This window comes from Salvelinus sp. IW2-2015, linkage group LG35 (assembly GCF_002910315.2).
Source record: "Salvelinus sp. IW2-2015 linkage group LG35, ASM291031v2, whole genome shotgun sequence".
NCBI classification, from domain to species: Eukaryota; Metazoa; Chordata; class Actinopteri; order Salmoniformes; family Salmonidae; genus Salvelinus; species Salvelinus sp. IW2-2015.
The window spans coordinates 7,459,072-7,473,969 of NC_036874.1; the positions used below are offsets into that span (position 1 = coordinate 7,459,072).

Consider the following 14,898-nt stretch of genomic DNA (forward strand, 5'->3'; position numbering starts at 1 on the left):
GAAATGTCCTCTGGTCTGATGAACAACAATGAACTGCTTGGCCATATGACCATCGTTATGTTTGGAGGAAAAGGGGGAGGCTTGCAAGCTGAAGAAGCACCATCCAACCGTTGAAGCACGGGGTGAACAGCATCAGGTTTGGGGGTGCTTTGCTGCAGGAGGGACTGGTCACTTCACAAATAGATGCATCATGAGGGAGGAAAATTATGTGAATATATTTGAAGCAAACATCTCAAGACATCAGTCAGGAAGTTAATGCTTGGTCGCAAATGGGTCTTCCAGATGGACATTGACCCCCAAGCATACTTCCAAGTTGTGGCAAAATGACTTAAGGACCCAAAGTCAAGGTATTGGGAGTGGCATACAAACTCCCAATCAGAAAAGTTGTGGGCAGAACTGAAAAAGCGTGCGCGAGCAAGGAGGCCTACAAACCTGACTCCGTTACACCAGCTCTGTCAGGAGGAATGGGCCAAAATTCACCCAACTTATGTGTGGAAGTCTGTGGAAGGCTACCAGAATCATTTGACCCAAGTTTAAACAATTTAAAGGCAATGCTACCAAATACTAATTGAGTGTATGTAAACTTCTGACCCACTGGGAATGTGATGAAAGAAGAGAAAGCTGAAATAAATCACTCTACTATTATTCTGACATGTTCATATTCTTAAAATAAAGTGGTGATCCTAATGACCTATGACAGGGAATTTTACCAGGATTAATGTCAGAATTGTTGAAACTGAGTTTAAATGTATTTGGCTAAGGTGTATGTAAACTTCCGACTTCAACTGTATATATATTTTTTAACCAGCAACTACTTTTGGGGAAACTGTGGATTCCCATTGAATTAGACTGATAAGTAAGTTTGAGAGGAGTGAGCTGAATGAGTTCGCCAATTGTATCACACCTACCTGACTAGTTTTACTAACTAGCCGGCTAACTCAGCTAACCGAAAAACCATTGAGCTACCTCAATAAAGCAGTAAACAATTCTGCTCTCTGACAGGAAAACAATCAAGTCATGGCCCATGAATGTCATTATCATAATTTGAAGATAATTCTACAGTAATTTGTTATTAAATGCTACGTTGGTTTTCTCAAATGACTGCCTCGCCTGGTTCACCAACTACTTCTCAGAGTTCAGTGTGTCAAATCGGAGGGCCTGTTGTACCGGCCTCTGGCGTCTCTATGGGGGTGCCACGGGTTCAATTCTTGGGCCGACTCTCTTCTCTGTATACATCAATGATGTCGCTCTGCTGCTGGTGAGTCTCTGATCCACCTCTACGCAGACGACACCATTCTGTATACTTCTGGCCCTTTCTCGACACTGTGTTAACAACCCTCCAGACGAGCTTCAATGCCATACAACTCTCCTTCCGTGGCCTCCAACTGCTCTTAAATACAAGTAAAACTAAATGCATGCTCTTCAACCGATCGCTGCCCGCACCTGCCCGCCCGTCCAGCATCACTTACTCTGGACGGTTTCTGACTTAGAATTGTGGACAACTACAAATACCTAGGTGTCTGGTAGACTGAAACTCTCCTTCCAGACTCACATCAAACATCTCCAATCCAAAGTTAAATCTAGAATTGGCTTCCTATTTTCGCAACAAAGCATCCTTCAATCATGCTGCCAAACATACCCTCATAAACTGACCATCCTACCGATCCTCGACTTGGCGATGTTATTTACAAAATAGCCTCCAATACTCTACTCAATAAATTGGATGCAGTCTATCACAGTGCCGTGTTGTTACCAAAGCACCATATACTACCCACACTGCGACCTGTACGCTCTCGTTGGCTGGCCCTCGCGTTCATACTCGTCGCCAAACCCAATGGCTCCAGTATCTACAAGACCCTGCTCGGTAAAGTCCCCCTTATCTCAGCTCGCTGGTCACCATAGCAGCACCCACCTCTAGCACGCGCTCCAGCAGGTATATCTCTCTGGTCACCCCAAAGCCAATTCCTCTTCCGGCGCCTCTCCTTCCAGTCTCTGCTGCCAATGACTGGAACGAACTACAAAAATCTTCAAACTGGAAACACTTATCTCCCTCACTAGCTTTAAGCACCAGCTGTCAGAGCAGCTCACAGATTACTGCACCTGTACATTGCCCATCTATAATTTAGCCCAAACAACTACCGCTTCCCCTACGGTATTTAATTATGTATTTAGCTCGCTTTGCACAGCGCCCATTATGTTCTATTTCTCTAGGGGGACGATTGTTAGGTTTCGGCCAGCGGTCCGAATGCTACCTATTCCAGAGTGTGGAGCTTGATAGGAGGTCGCATATTTCATCGGCACCAATGGCCTTTTTTTTTGCCTTTACCTCCCTTATCTCACCTCATTTGCTCACATTGTATATAGACTTATTTTTCTACTGTATTATTGACTGTATGTTTGATTTACTCCATGTGTAACTCTGTGTTGTTGTATGTGTCGAACTGCTTTGCTTTATCTTGGCCAGGTCGCAATTGTAAATGAGAACTTGTTCTCAACTTGCCTACCTGGTTAAATAAAGGTGAAATAAATCAAATAAAGAAAAAAATAATAAATCTCAGCTGAGAGCGCTAGCAATGTGCTTTAGCGCCTGCTGCCAGCCACTGAGCTCTGTAGCCACCCTGCTCTATGGGCAGGCAGTGGGGAGTAATGGAGCGTTACAGGGATGATGATTCTCCTTGATAAAGGGAAGTAGGCAGCTTGGCCACTGGCGCTGCTAGCCTGTTAAACAACCATGCTGGTGCTGCTGCCAGGACTAGCTTTGGACAACAGCTACAATGTTAAAGATAGCTGTTTGTGTGAGAGAGGTGGTGTTCTCTGCAACAAATGTTCCTGAACTACTCATGTTGCATAACAAGTTCAAAAAATGGGGAATAGAGATGTTGCTTACCAGGCGTTGCTAGCATTAGCCTGTTTGCTAACAACCTCAGGCAGTTCGACAAGCTTTAAAAATAGAGGATAAAGAAATGTCAACTGACCATATGCTGAATCAGCAAGAGTGCTTTGCTTGCGTGTGGTCGCCAGGACGTCTAGAGAAGAAAAGGGAAGCAACAGACATATTGACAGAACAGTACATTGTGTAAGTCTGAGTAGTGGTTAAATACTCAAACTGTTTTTAGTTAAATGTATAATTGACTGCTTGTTTAACGTGACCATCTSCAGGGGAAAATTGAGAGCAAAATTCCCACTGGGGTACTCTCTTCAGCTAGGAGATGACAGGCTACTTATACTTGTATTGAGTTGCTGATTAATTTCATTGTAATATCATTTCCCAAGTATGGTAATCACTTTTTCTGTATCATTTTGGACAATTAAACGCACTTGATAAGCTCCGCTTGTTATGAAAGAGCTTTTATGATGGCTCTGTGCCAGTAGTGGAGAGCCATTAAGAACAGATGATTGGTCCACCTTACCGTGGCAGCTGTCTGGGTAGTGAGGGTAGCCGTTCTCCACATCCTGCTCAAATCCGCCCCTGAGGAAAAACAAAAAACAGAAGAGGACAAAACGGCCTGTCAGCGTGTATGTGTCATTCCTCTTTCACCATTTAAACACAACCTCCGCTTTCATTAATTGGGTACATTGTCAAGCTTTCCAAAATGGTTCTGTTGATGACAAAGACTTAAATAAATTGTGCTGCAAAAGAAAACCATTTAATTGGTTTAGTCTCTGCAAGGTCAGGCTGACTGTTTTGTTAATTCACCTGAGTCCAAATTCAAATGGATGTGTCGAGGTGCTATCATCTAGCTAGAATGTTGTTTTACCACCAGCTGCACCCATGATGATTCTCTAGTTCTCCACTRTTTCTCTTATATAGCAAAATAAACACTGCATTCTTGTAAGACATTTAGTACCTCTAGTATTTATTTACATTTGGTTGTGCTCCAGTGCATTGGACACTTTCTTGGACATCCTTCTTCTATGAATCAAAGGCTTGTACACATTCAGAAATCATGCATTCCCCCTGGTGAGTAATGTGATTGCGTTGATGCACAGTGGAGTGAGTGGCCCCTTAGTCAAGCAGAACATAACATCAATGGCACTGAATCTTCTACAACGCAGTATCGACTGAACAAGCAATCAAAGAAAATAACAGATATAAATACTCATGAACATTCACACATATGCAAACACACACACAGACTTTCCAGGCGCGGCCAAAAACAAATTACATCTAAATGAAAAGCAGGCCTAGATGAGTGAATACAGACCCAGTGAGCAAATCAAGAGTGAAAAAATAAAACATGGAATTCAGAGGGGAGAAATAATAAACTCAGAGAAATAATAACTTCACTTATCTTTCTATGCTCAGCAGTTGGCCCACTGACAGCCGATAGCATTAGTTGTATTACCACAGCAGAGTGGGTTTGCTTGTGAGTGAATAGGTCGGCCTGGGGGGATTTTGCGTGATTGTGTGTCCGTGTATGCGGACCACAACTAGTAACCAGTATTACCATATGCCTCCATTCCCTTTCTGTCTGTTCTATTAATGTATTTCTTTCTTCTGGGAGTGTGAGAGAAAGAGACACGGAGAGAGTCCTAGACTGGCCTCTTTGGCACGCCATGTCCCCAGGCGTTGACAGTGATGGGAGAGAGACAGGAAACCATGGAAACGGTTCACCTCTGGCTCAACCCCCCGAACCCCCCCCCCCCCCAAAAAAAACAGCCGACAGAATTGATGCCACCTCTGGAGCGAGAGAGTAAGGGAGGAGAGAGAAGGGGGGGTGTCCCCCGTTGCTCTCCGGTCCAGCCCCATTACAGCCTTTATGAGCTGTTGCATCTGTTCTGGCGGCATGGCCATGCTCGGGTTCTGACTATTTCACACCATATCAACTCTTTCTCGCTCTCTCTGACGTGGACAGAGCAGGCACAGCGTAATAGCTCTACTGACTGCATGTATAATATTTGCCAATCTCTTRGGTTCCACTCCATTGGCTTGCTGCATGGCACTGTCCCGCTGGTTAAAAACGTGATAAATCAAGCCTCAGTCCAATTCTGATTACCTGCCCAGCACGTACACACCGCCGCACACACACATACACACTTTTGGAATCTTCCATTAACCTCTGGCTGTGAAGCTATGGCAAATAAAACCCATGGGTGGCCAATCACAGGATATGCAATAAGTCAATCCCCAGCAGAATAATCAATTTGAAGCAGTCCATATGACTATTAGGATAGTGGCAGCTGCCTTTACTGTGATGCCTGTCCACCCATCCACACTAAGTTTACAGCCCATGTTTGCAGAGGTGAATACCAACAGCAGGTGATTTAATGCCACACTGAAAATCCGAGAAACAGTGACAGCCCAGTTCCTGAGTGTCAGGAGGCAACATAGGAGATMAAATAGTGTATTCTACTGCATCTCCTCCTCTACCTCTCTCCTTCCCTCCCTCACTCCCTCTGTTCGGAAGACAGTGAGGTACACACAACATGATTGAAATCCACCCAGCTGAGCATTACTTTCGATTCCATGCTACAGTGCAGAAAGAGAAAGACAGTGGGTCAGGAGGGAGTCTCAGACAGAGGAATTGATTGGCTTTTTGTTTGCACACACACACCCTGCTTGGTGCTGACGCTGAGCCAGTCGATAGCTCTAAGTGTCAAATGGCTTCCTTCCAGTTCATCAGAATGGATCAGTAAATTACATTGAGGTCATTTTGATCGATGCCTTTCAGTCCCACCCCAGAGTGACGCATGACCCCTCCAAGCGGGTATCTGGGGTTTCATTTCCGAGTGATTGCAGACGTGATGTATGTCCACCARTTAGAAATAAACAAGATGGATGCTCGTCCTATATGTGAAATGGAGCCGACAGACCAATGTTTTTACTGTAATTTAGAGGCCGTATTCATCACGTTGACAATCTGGGCAAGTCAAACTCCAGATTAGGTATTGATTATTGAAAGCATACAAGGAAGTGGTATGCAGAGTACTATGAGGCTACTGCTACTTCATTCATTTACTGTATGTTTCATGCAAGATCATATGGCCATTTGATGTTGATAAATTGTCAGCAAAATGTTATTTTTCTGATCGAAGACTCAACAGTAATATTTGACACATAGTACTCAACAAAACCAGGACCAAAGAGTAGGGGCTAGGGATGGGTTTGGTACTTGGCCTCTAAACCTAATCTCTTATGATTGGCTGCGTGGTGGGGTGGTGCTTATGCAGCGTCTGTGACGTACCTGAATCCGGGCACCACCATAGCACAGCTCCCCGTCCTCTGCCACACGCAGTAAGGGTCCCTCGAGGACAGACAGCTCCTGCGAGACAGACAGACAGACAGACAGACAGACAGTCAGATTTCGGTGTGTGAACACTATCAAAAAGTAATAGAGACCAAATACATATTTTAATGAAGACTCTTTGGTGAGGCATGACCTGAAGTGATATGTGATACCTATTCACCTATCAACACCCCCATATTCTGGAGTGTCTCATTAACATCACAGGCCACAGTCACACCAGACGAAGTAAAACAGATCAGGCCAGGGTGTCATTTTACCTCAGAAAAAACCTGCCATTTCATTTTTTCAACTGCCGGGTGAACCTAGCTTGTAACTCTCCTATCTAGGAGCTCAGAAAGAGGCAGAGATGAATATGAGAGATGGTCAATGTAGTGTGACTGGCTGTCAGTCTGTGAGGCTGCAGACAGCAGTGTTTGGTGAAAGCCCCCTGGGTGTCTGGTAGCCAGAGGCAGTCTTGGACAGGGACTCAGTGACACAGCCCAACTAACAGGCCAGTATGTAGAAGAGATGTAGGGAGCCAGAGAGGAGGACTGAGAGTTAGGTCAGTCATGCTCAACATGGTTTACAATTCAGAGGGCCGTGTAGAGTGGGAGGGTGGAGGGGTCCCCACCAGACCAGCATTGACAACATGTCAGAGTTAAAGGTAATGACCCCTATCTGTACGGGAGACTTGAAGCATTCCTGCTGGCTCCTTTTCTCTGTGCCTGTCAGGACACGATGAAGACACAGGTGTTCCTCTCACCTATGGACCACTAGAGCTGTGTATATATCTATAGCTCTGTATGGAACCACTCATTAGAAACTGTCTGTCTGGAACAAAGGTCCACCATGTCTAGTCTCTCCTCTCTCTGTGGTGTAAATACATGATGTCTCCTCCCTACCTGTGGCTTGTCCTGTTTTGCTGATTTTCTGTTCTTTACTGAGAATATCACCCCTGGTCTGTGGGGTTACAGCTGACCTATTCTAGGGGTTCTCATTAATCCAGCACTGTGATGAAAACAGATGCAAATGTGACAACTTTTTAAAAACTTTTGTGCTTAAATAACTAAAAAGGGGGGAAATAAAAATGTTATGAACATTGTGTGGGTCAGAGGGTTGAGAATGTCACAACTTTTGATATCTCTCTTTGCCATCTTTTTCACTAACTCTCTTTTCTCTATATATTTCATTCAATGTGTTTCTGCTGTCTGAACCATATCCATTTCTGAAACCTAATAGAAACAGCAGCTGCAGRGAGAGCGAGAGATAGAAAAATGGTTTTGCTTTGTGCAAGATAGAGGCTACAGTAAGGTGGAGAGACAGACCAAACCAGCCAAACCTAATTTGGAGGCAGACAGATGGAGAGTGTGGAGAGGAGGATATGGGCCTGAAACCTGACCCCTGCAAAGCATCATGGGGCTTAAGGGGCCCCTAATCKCTGGTTGATGTGCYCTGGGCTGTTTCAGCGGGATCCAGCGATGGAGGGGCTTTAAGCCCTCTAAAGTGAGCAGGTCCTATCCTTCTCCTCGTCGCGTWGAAACCCTGGCCGTGGGTTGGCCTGCCGCCAATCAGCTGGTTCCAATTTGTGCGTCCCTCAACAGGGATGCTGTTGAGCACTTCTCTAAGGCTCGCAATGAGGGTTTAGCATGCTATGGGGGATACACACCCCTGTTCAAATTTAATACAAATGTTTTTCTTGGGAGGTTGGGTAGAGGGGGTGGGGAACATTCCTCCACAACCCCAAAATAGGACACAAGATTGTGGAGTACACTAGCTCGGACAAAAACAACCCTGACAAAAGAAATCACAGCAGTTGSTCTGACTGCAAGGAAGCCCTTTTCACTTCCCTCATAACAACGTCAGCTTCTAAACTCTTGGTGATTCAWATTTTGAATATAGTCTGTTGCATACAGCATATTTACAATTTGGCATAAACGATACCACCCTGCTGCTGATTGATTGTAAGTCACACATGTGTAACTTCACATCACCATAGTAGCACCGGGGGAAGGAAGCCTCTATAGCAGCAAACACATGAACAATGGAATTCCACTGCATTATATTAACATACACTTGGCWACTGTTAACAGCGCAATACTAGCTCTATATAATAGACTGGGTATCACTCACTCCTTGCAGGAGCCGTAGTCGTTGCAGCGGCTCAGAGGTACTCGGATCACACAGCTGGAGAAGGCCACAAACAGGGTGTGATGTTCCCTGTCCAGCTCCAATCCCAGAACCCGTCTGTCCTCTCCGCGGACGTTACATCTAGGAAAGGGGAAACAACAAACACGACTCATTATTTCCGAAATTTATGCTGATGGATGGTGACAACAGCAGCATCCTGGGAGACTATGCAAATGAGAGAGGAGTTCAAAAGCTTTTCAGGATATGTACTAACAGCCCCACAACACATATCTCCGTCTTATTACAGTGGAGTCGTCTTGAAAGCATCACATACATCTGTTTGTTGCTGAACCAATAAAAGTGAATGTTATGAGAGGAGTGCACTGTATTATAAAACAAATAGTTTGTATCATATATCTGAAAGAGAATGGAGAAAMGGAGGCTGACTTGGTGGGGTTGTAGACATCGATGTCCTCCAGTAGCTGTGTGCTGAAGGAGGCGTTGAGATGGGTGCTGGCCAGGATCTTTAGTACCCTGCCGTCCTCGCTCCCCAGGAASAGCACCGTGTGGTTCTTATAGGGCCCAGCAGACGTATCCACTGCTAGCTGGGTCAACTTGAACCTGGGTGGACACAACAACAGGGTTGTGGTTCGGGGTTAACATGATGATACCTCCGAAGAGACTAAGCATTTGCAATTAAAGATGTGAATTATTGTCAGAGTGTGTCCATGCACTGCAACGTGACCCCACTGTGTAAGATTATGCAGGACACTATTGTAAGTAAAACCATTGTACAGCTGCTCTCAACTTTCCTTCAGTCCCACACAAGTTGARGACATGTTTACTCAGAACATCACACTGACTAGCACTATGCTAGCTAAATGACTCAACAAAGTGATGCATTCATCGTTGAAGTTCCGTTGTTCAACTCGTCTCGGGAGAGTTCTGAAGCAGATGTGACGTTTGGAGGCAGATGTGAGACAGACAGCGTGCCCTCCCTCCGCTGTGTGAAGACGCCTGGTTGTCTGTCAGACTGGCTCGGCTTCACCACGTAAGTCACGGCAGGGGATCGAGCTAGGGGGCTGTCTGACAGCCCTCTGACACCCACTCTACATTCAGCACCGCTACATGGCTGGGCTTCTAATGAGCCACTGGAGCAATTTCCTGTGTTAGTCTGGTAGACCACATCCGGATGTTGTCTTTAGTTGATGCGCTTTTCAGCTTTTCACAGACCCCCTTCTGGCTGGATCTATAATTTGGGGAGGCCCTATCCTGCTTGTGTCGATCTTTGATGTGGTGTTTTGGAAAACCCCATCCTGACTGCGTCTAACTTTTATATTTAAAGGGCTTTTCATGTTGATACAAGGGACCAACTGTTATCTATTTCACCAAGGAGATCGATTAAATAGTTTTCTACCCATCAATTTTCCCTTTTATCTTTTCATCCCTCCATCCACCCTGCTGCTGTAGCTACCTGCTGGTTGTGCGTGTGAAGTAGGGCCGGTGGTTGACGGAGGGAACCGCCTCGTCCATCAGGGGGTGGTTCTTGATGAAGGTCAGGGTGTCGTCGGGGAAGGTCGTGGACGACTTGTAGGCAGCAGCAGAGCCGTCGCCGGCACAGCAGCCTGGTCTGTGAGACAGAGAGGAGAAGAAGCTAGTCAGTGGAGTTTCAAAGTCACTGGGCTAGATTTACTAAGAACTCACGCTGAGGGAATATGATATTGTAGATGCAAACATTTGTTGACAGTGTTTACACTGGAATAAAGTAAATATGTCTGGACTGAGGCTGTCAAAGTTCCCACTCATATGTGTTGGTCTTACCTGGGTTTGGGTACCTGCTCCTCAGGCACGGGCGTCCAGGTTGACTCACTGTTCCTCTGCTCCTTGAACTTCCCATTGAAGGCCTTCTCAATGTCATCCATGTAGAATGCACATACTGCCGAGCCTGTGATACTGATGAGGAAAACAARAGAGACATCTGTCATMGGAAAGGCCCATATTAACCCAGGTTATAATGGATTGTATAGCTATAAAGCATTCAAGACTGCTGCCCAGGGTTGTAAAGGACCTTAAACAACAATCTTATAAAATAGGCTTTTAAAAATATACAATATCAAGGGTTATGATATTGCAAATGTGAACATGATCTTTTTTTCTTTATATTTTTTAGAAGAAGAGGTACAGTAAAACCTCATACTCATTGTATGASTATGTACTGTATATCTGTATGGCCGTCTGTAATGTTGCCGCTTGGTACTGTGACTGACCTGTTGGCCTGTGTAGTGAAGACCCCCAGCACGGCTGGTCTGWGATTGATCTGCAGCACGTTGGTCAGCGACTGCAGAACGTCAAAGTAGAAGAAGGAATCGCCCGGCACCGAGCAGTTGAGCCGCGCTTTAAGGAACGACGTCCAGTAACGCTCTAGAACCCTGGGAGAACCTCCGTTGTCGTTCTTACATACACGAGCCACTCTGGAGAACACAACCTGAGGGGGAAAGAGAGAATGGAGAAAGGTTCGATTTTATAGGATTTTCCAACAAATGTTCATTCCTTTTGTGTTCATTCAGTAACAGAACACAGTGACATGACATTACACTGTTTCACATGACATTACATTGCAGCCTATTCAATACAACATTATTGTTCATATGTTACAGTGAACAACAGAAGTTCTGTCTTCTTAACCCCCCCAGACAGCGGAGGTTCTCCCAGGGTTCTACAGCGTTACTGGACGTCGTTCCTCAAAATAAAATTGATTGGACATGATTTGGAAAGGCAAACACCTGTCTATATAAGGTCCACAGTTGACAGTGGATGTCAGAGCAAAAACCAAGCCATGAGGTCGAAGGAATTGTCCGTAGAGCTCRGAGACAGGATTGTGTCTAGGCACAGATCTGGGGACGGGTACCAAAACCTTTCTGTAGTATTGAAGGTCYAGAAGACAGTGAGCAATCGGAGAGAAGGGCCTTGGTCAGGGAGGTGAKCAAGAACCCGATGGTCACTCTGACAGAGCTCCAGAGTTCCTCTGTAGAAATCTCTGTAGCACTCCATCAATCAGGCCTTTKTGGTAGAGTGGCCAGGCGGAAGCCACTCCTCAGTAAGAGGCACATGACAGCCCACTTGGAGTTTTCGAAAGGGCACCTAAAGGACTCTCAGACCATGAGTAACAAGATTCTCTGGTCTGATGAAACCAAGATTGAACTCCTTGGCCTGAATGCCAAGCGTCTGGAGGAAACCAGGCACCGCTCATCACCTGGCCAATACCATCCCTACGGTGAACCATGGTGGAGGCAGCATCATGCTGTGGAGATGTTTTTCAGCGGCAGGGACTGGGAGACTAGTCAGGATCGAGTGAAAAATGAACGGAGCAAAGTACATCTCTGCAGAGACCTGAAAATAGCTGTGCAGCGATGCTCCCCATCCAACCTGACAYAGCTTGAGAGGATCTGCAGAGAAGAATGGGAGAAACTCCCCAAATACAGGTGTGCCAAGCTTGTAGCGTCATACCCAAGAAGAGTCAAGGCTYTAATCACTGCTAAAAGGTGCTTCAACAAAGTACGAGTAAAGGGTCTGAATATTTATGCAAATAAGGTATTTCATTTTTATTGTATTTTTTATACATTATCAAAAATATCAAAAAAAACTGTATTTGCTTCGTCATTATGGCGTATTGTGTGTAGATAATTTTTTACTGGTACAGGGTGATTTTCAGATGAGTCTTGAGGCTTGTCGGCGTCCTGGAGCAAAACAACGGACATGTACGTATTTGTGAGTAACTCACCTTTCCACAGAGCGGTCATATTAGTGTGTAAACGAAACTGTTCGGACYTTACAGACAGAAGTTGGCAGGTCGGCTGTACCGACATCAGACGAGTCCCAAGACGCTTGTGGGGGCCGTACAGCAAAACAGAGAACACTATTGTGTTGGTGAGTCTCATCTTTCCATAATAGTTTGTCGGATGCTACAGATGTTTTTGTGAGAAGATTGATTGGTCTGACAAACACCACTCTAGCKCTGCCAACTTTCCCTGCAGATGTGAAAGTGCGACATCAGCGGATGCGGTGGATTGAGACGCATCCAATGCAAAAAAACATATCTCTAGCTTAAACTGACTGATTTTGAAGGGGATTTTTTATTATTATGCTAATTAGATTTTCATTGGGTCGCGGAAATCGAATCTATGGGGTAAAGGGTCTTGCTCAAGGGCCCAACGGTAGGGGAATGTCTTGAGGATGAGAACCCAGCAGCCCTCTATTTGCCAGATCAATTGTACCCTTTTTCCCAGCGCCCGTCCCGGGAATCGAACCGGCCACCTTTCGTCTACAGGTCATTAGCCGCTGGGCTACCTACCACCCCCTTCTGTAGTATTGAACTACAACTCTCTTACCTTGCCAAGTGTGGTGTACTCCACAGCAATCTCACTGAAGAAGAAGTACACGTAGTTCCCGTACTCAATGGCATGGAGGAAATGAGGCTCTGAGGAGACAAAAGGGAGAAATATGAAACAGTAACACTGACTGTACTACTTGGTAGTCACAACAGTTAAGCATTAGGCAGTCAGTGTTTTGGTAGGAAGCATCACTCATGTGGGTACCACACTTTGATTTAGAATGAAATACTGCATACAAATAGATAATGATATTTGAGGAAGATTTTGAGTAAGATTCTAAAGGTAAATTCACAAGTTGGTTCAAATTAAGACCTAAGGCCAAGGCCAGGTGCTCACCTCGTAGCCATTTGGAGTCGTACTTCACGGTACGAAGCACCGGGCTGCTCTCTCCCAGACTACGGTAAATTACTGCATCACTRGCCAGGAAGTCTGTCATGGTGGCCGAGTAGAAATCACCACCTGAGAGGAACAAAATCWCTAATTTAAGAAAGGTTTGCTTTTTTCAAATGAACACAATTGCAATGAAGACTAGAAACCCATGCCTCCCAATGTGTATTTTCATCTCAATGAAAGTAAACCTGCTGCTCTCAATAACACTGTGTGAACTATGTCTAAATGTCACTGGCAAATTGGCAAGATTGAGGGCAGGTTTACTGATCAAGTTGCTGTCTCTCTGTCTCTGTCCAGAGCAACTCACCAGCGAAGAGGCCGACGTTGGATTGGCGAGACTCAAAGGGACAGCGGGCCTGACCCACCACCTCCTCACCATCCTGTTCCAGTGTGGACATCTGGGAGAGAGAGGGAAGKGAGAGAAGAGGGGACTCAGAGAGGGAAGGGGGTACTTCATAAAGCTATTTATAGGAGTGTAACTAAAACAAAATAACTCCAAGGAGCTTATATTGAAAAACCTCAACTAAAATAACTAGGTCAGTGTTTGCAGTTGTTAAGTTGACTGTTTTCCCCTTACTGAAAAATCKATTTCAGTCCAAACTTGAGTATTGTTCTGTTTTATATCAGGTTAGCTTTACTGCTAACTGCCAAGTTATAAAGTCGACCCCTTAAAGTCATGGACAGAATGTGCCTCTAGTCAATCCTGATGAATAAATAGGAACACGTGTCATAAAGATARCTTTTATTTAGTACGTTTTACACTGCATTGTAACAACAGTGAAGTCAAAAGGTCAGGAGTAACACTCCTGTCAGCCTGTGCTATGGCTGCTACTCTGGCAGCACTGTGAGGAGASAGTATCTCCTAACCACAGATCTTTAGCAGCTATTCCTGCCCCACCGTTAACAAGGTCGTAAACCTCGGCTCAGACAATATGTGTGAATCCCGCTGTGGTGGGGTGGGTGCAGAATGCGACCCGGAGGAGAGGTCATTCTCGGCAGCTCCAGCACACTCCAGCAAACAGCTACCTTCACAAACACACACAGTGACAGCTGTCAACATCTGTGTTTATATTTAATGCTGTGTCACTGCTCAGTGTTCCCTATAGGTACACTCTCTAAGTGAGAAATCCACCAATGTTACTGTGGCTGTTACATCTCTGATCTGTCTGCTAAACCATGGTTCTGGGGCTTCAGTACTACAGTACAGTGTGATTTAGACTAGAGGCTACAGGTTTTCACTTCCTGGTCTAGCTACCACCTGGCCACACAACCCCTGTCTTTGATCCAGCTGGCTCATTGGGCAGAGTGTTTTGTGGCGATCAATTTACATGGAAAATGCACTCTGTGCAAAGTAAAACATGTTCCACCCGTCCACACCCACAATCCAATCCCCTTCACCCTAACACACCCTCTCCTGACCCCACTGCCCTCCTCAGTCTTTCCAAGGAATGCTGCAGACAGATTGCATGATATGATTTACACTTCAGCACACTATTCCCAGTTCTCCAGGTAGTCATCGCTCCTGGTTTTTCTCAGACTGTAGACGTTACATCCCCTCTTCCAAAAAGCACACTGTGAATCATTGCCCAGAACCGTGATGTCATCTCAGCTCAACCAGACTTCTTTTGTATTGGTAGACATCCTGGGGAGTATGAGTCTATCTATGCACCGTTGTCACAATTAACGTATCGCTATTTTCCTATTGTATGTTTCCACTTAGCCGACATCTCTCTCTGGCACACTTAAGGTTGTTAATCATTTGA

At 45.3% G+C, this 14,898-nt stretch overlaps 1 protein-coding gene across 5 annotated transcripts in view; it reads right to left on the reverse strand.

The window, feature by feature from the left end:
* LOC111958827 (semaphorin-6D-like) overlaps positions 1–14,898 on the reverse strand; it is a 145,503-nt gene that overhangs the window by 17,225 nt on the left and 113,380 nt on the right. For all 5 annotated transcript variants that reach the window (XM_023980111.2, XM_023980110.2, XM_070437253.1 and 2 more), the window contains 11 exons: positions 13,443–13,533; positions 13,082–13,204; positions 12,743–12,831; positions 10,622–10,839; positions 10,176–10,307; positions 9,829–9,984; positions 8,802–8,975; positions 8,358–8,495; positions 6,186–6,263; positions 3,411–3,469; positions 2,976–3,026 (listed from right to left, as the gene is read on the reverse strand). In XM_023980111.2, coding sequence (XP_023835879.1) covers positions 2,976–3,026; positions 3,411–3,469; positions 6,186–6,263; positions 8,358–8,495; positions 8,802–8,975; positions 9,829–9,984; positions 10,176–10,307; positions 10,622–10,839; positions 12,743–12,831; positions 13,082–13,204; positions 13,443–13,533 — 1,309 coding nt within the window. The remainder of the gene's footprint in view (positions 1–2,975; positions 3,027–3,410; positions 3,470–6,185; positions 6,264–8,357; positions 8,496–8,801; positions 8,976–9,828; positions 9,985–10,175; positions 10,308–10,621; positions 10,840–12,742; positions 12,832–13,081; positions 13,205–13,442; positions 13,534–14,898) is intronic.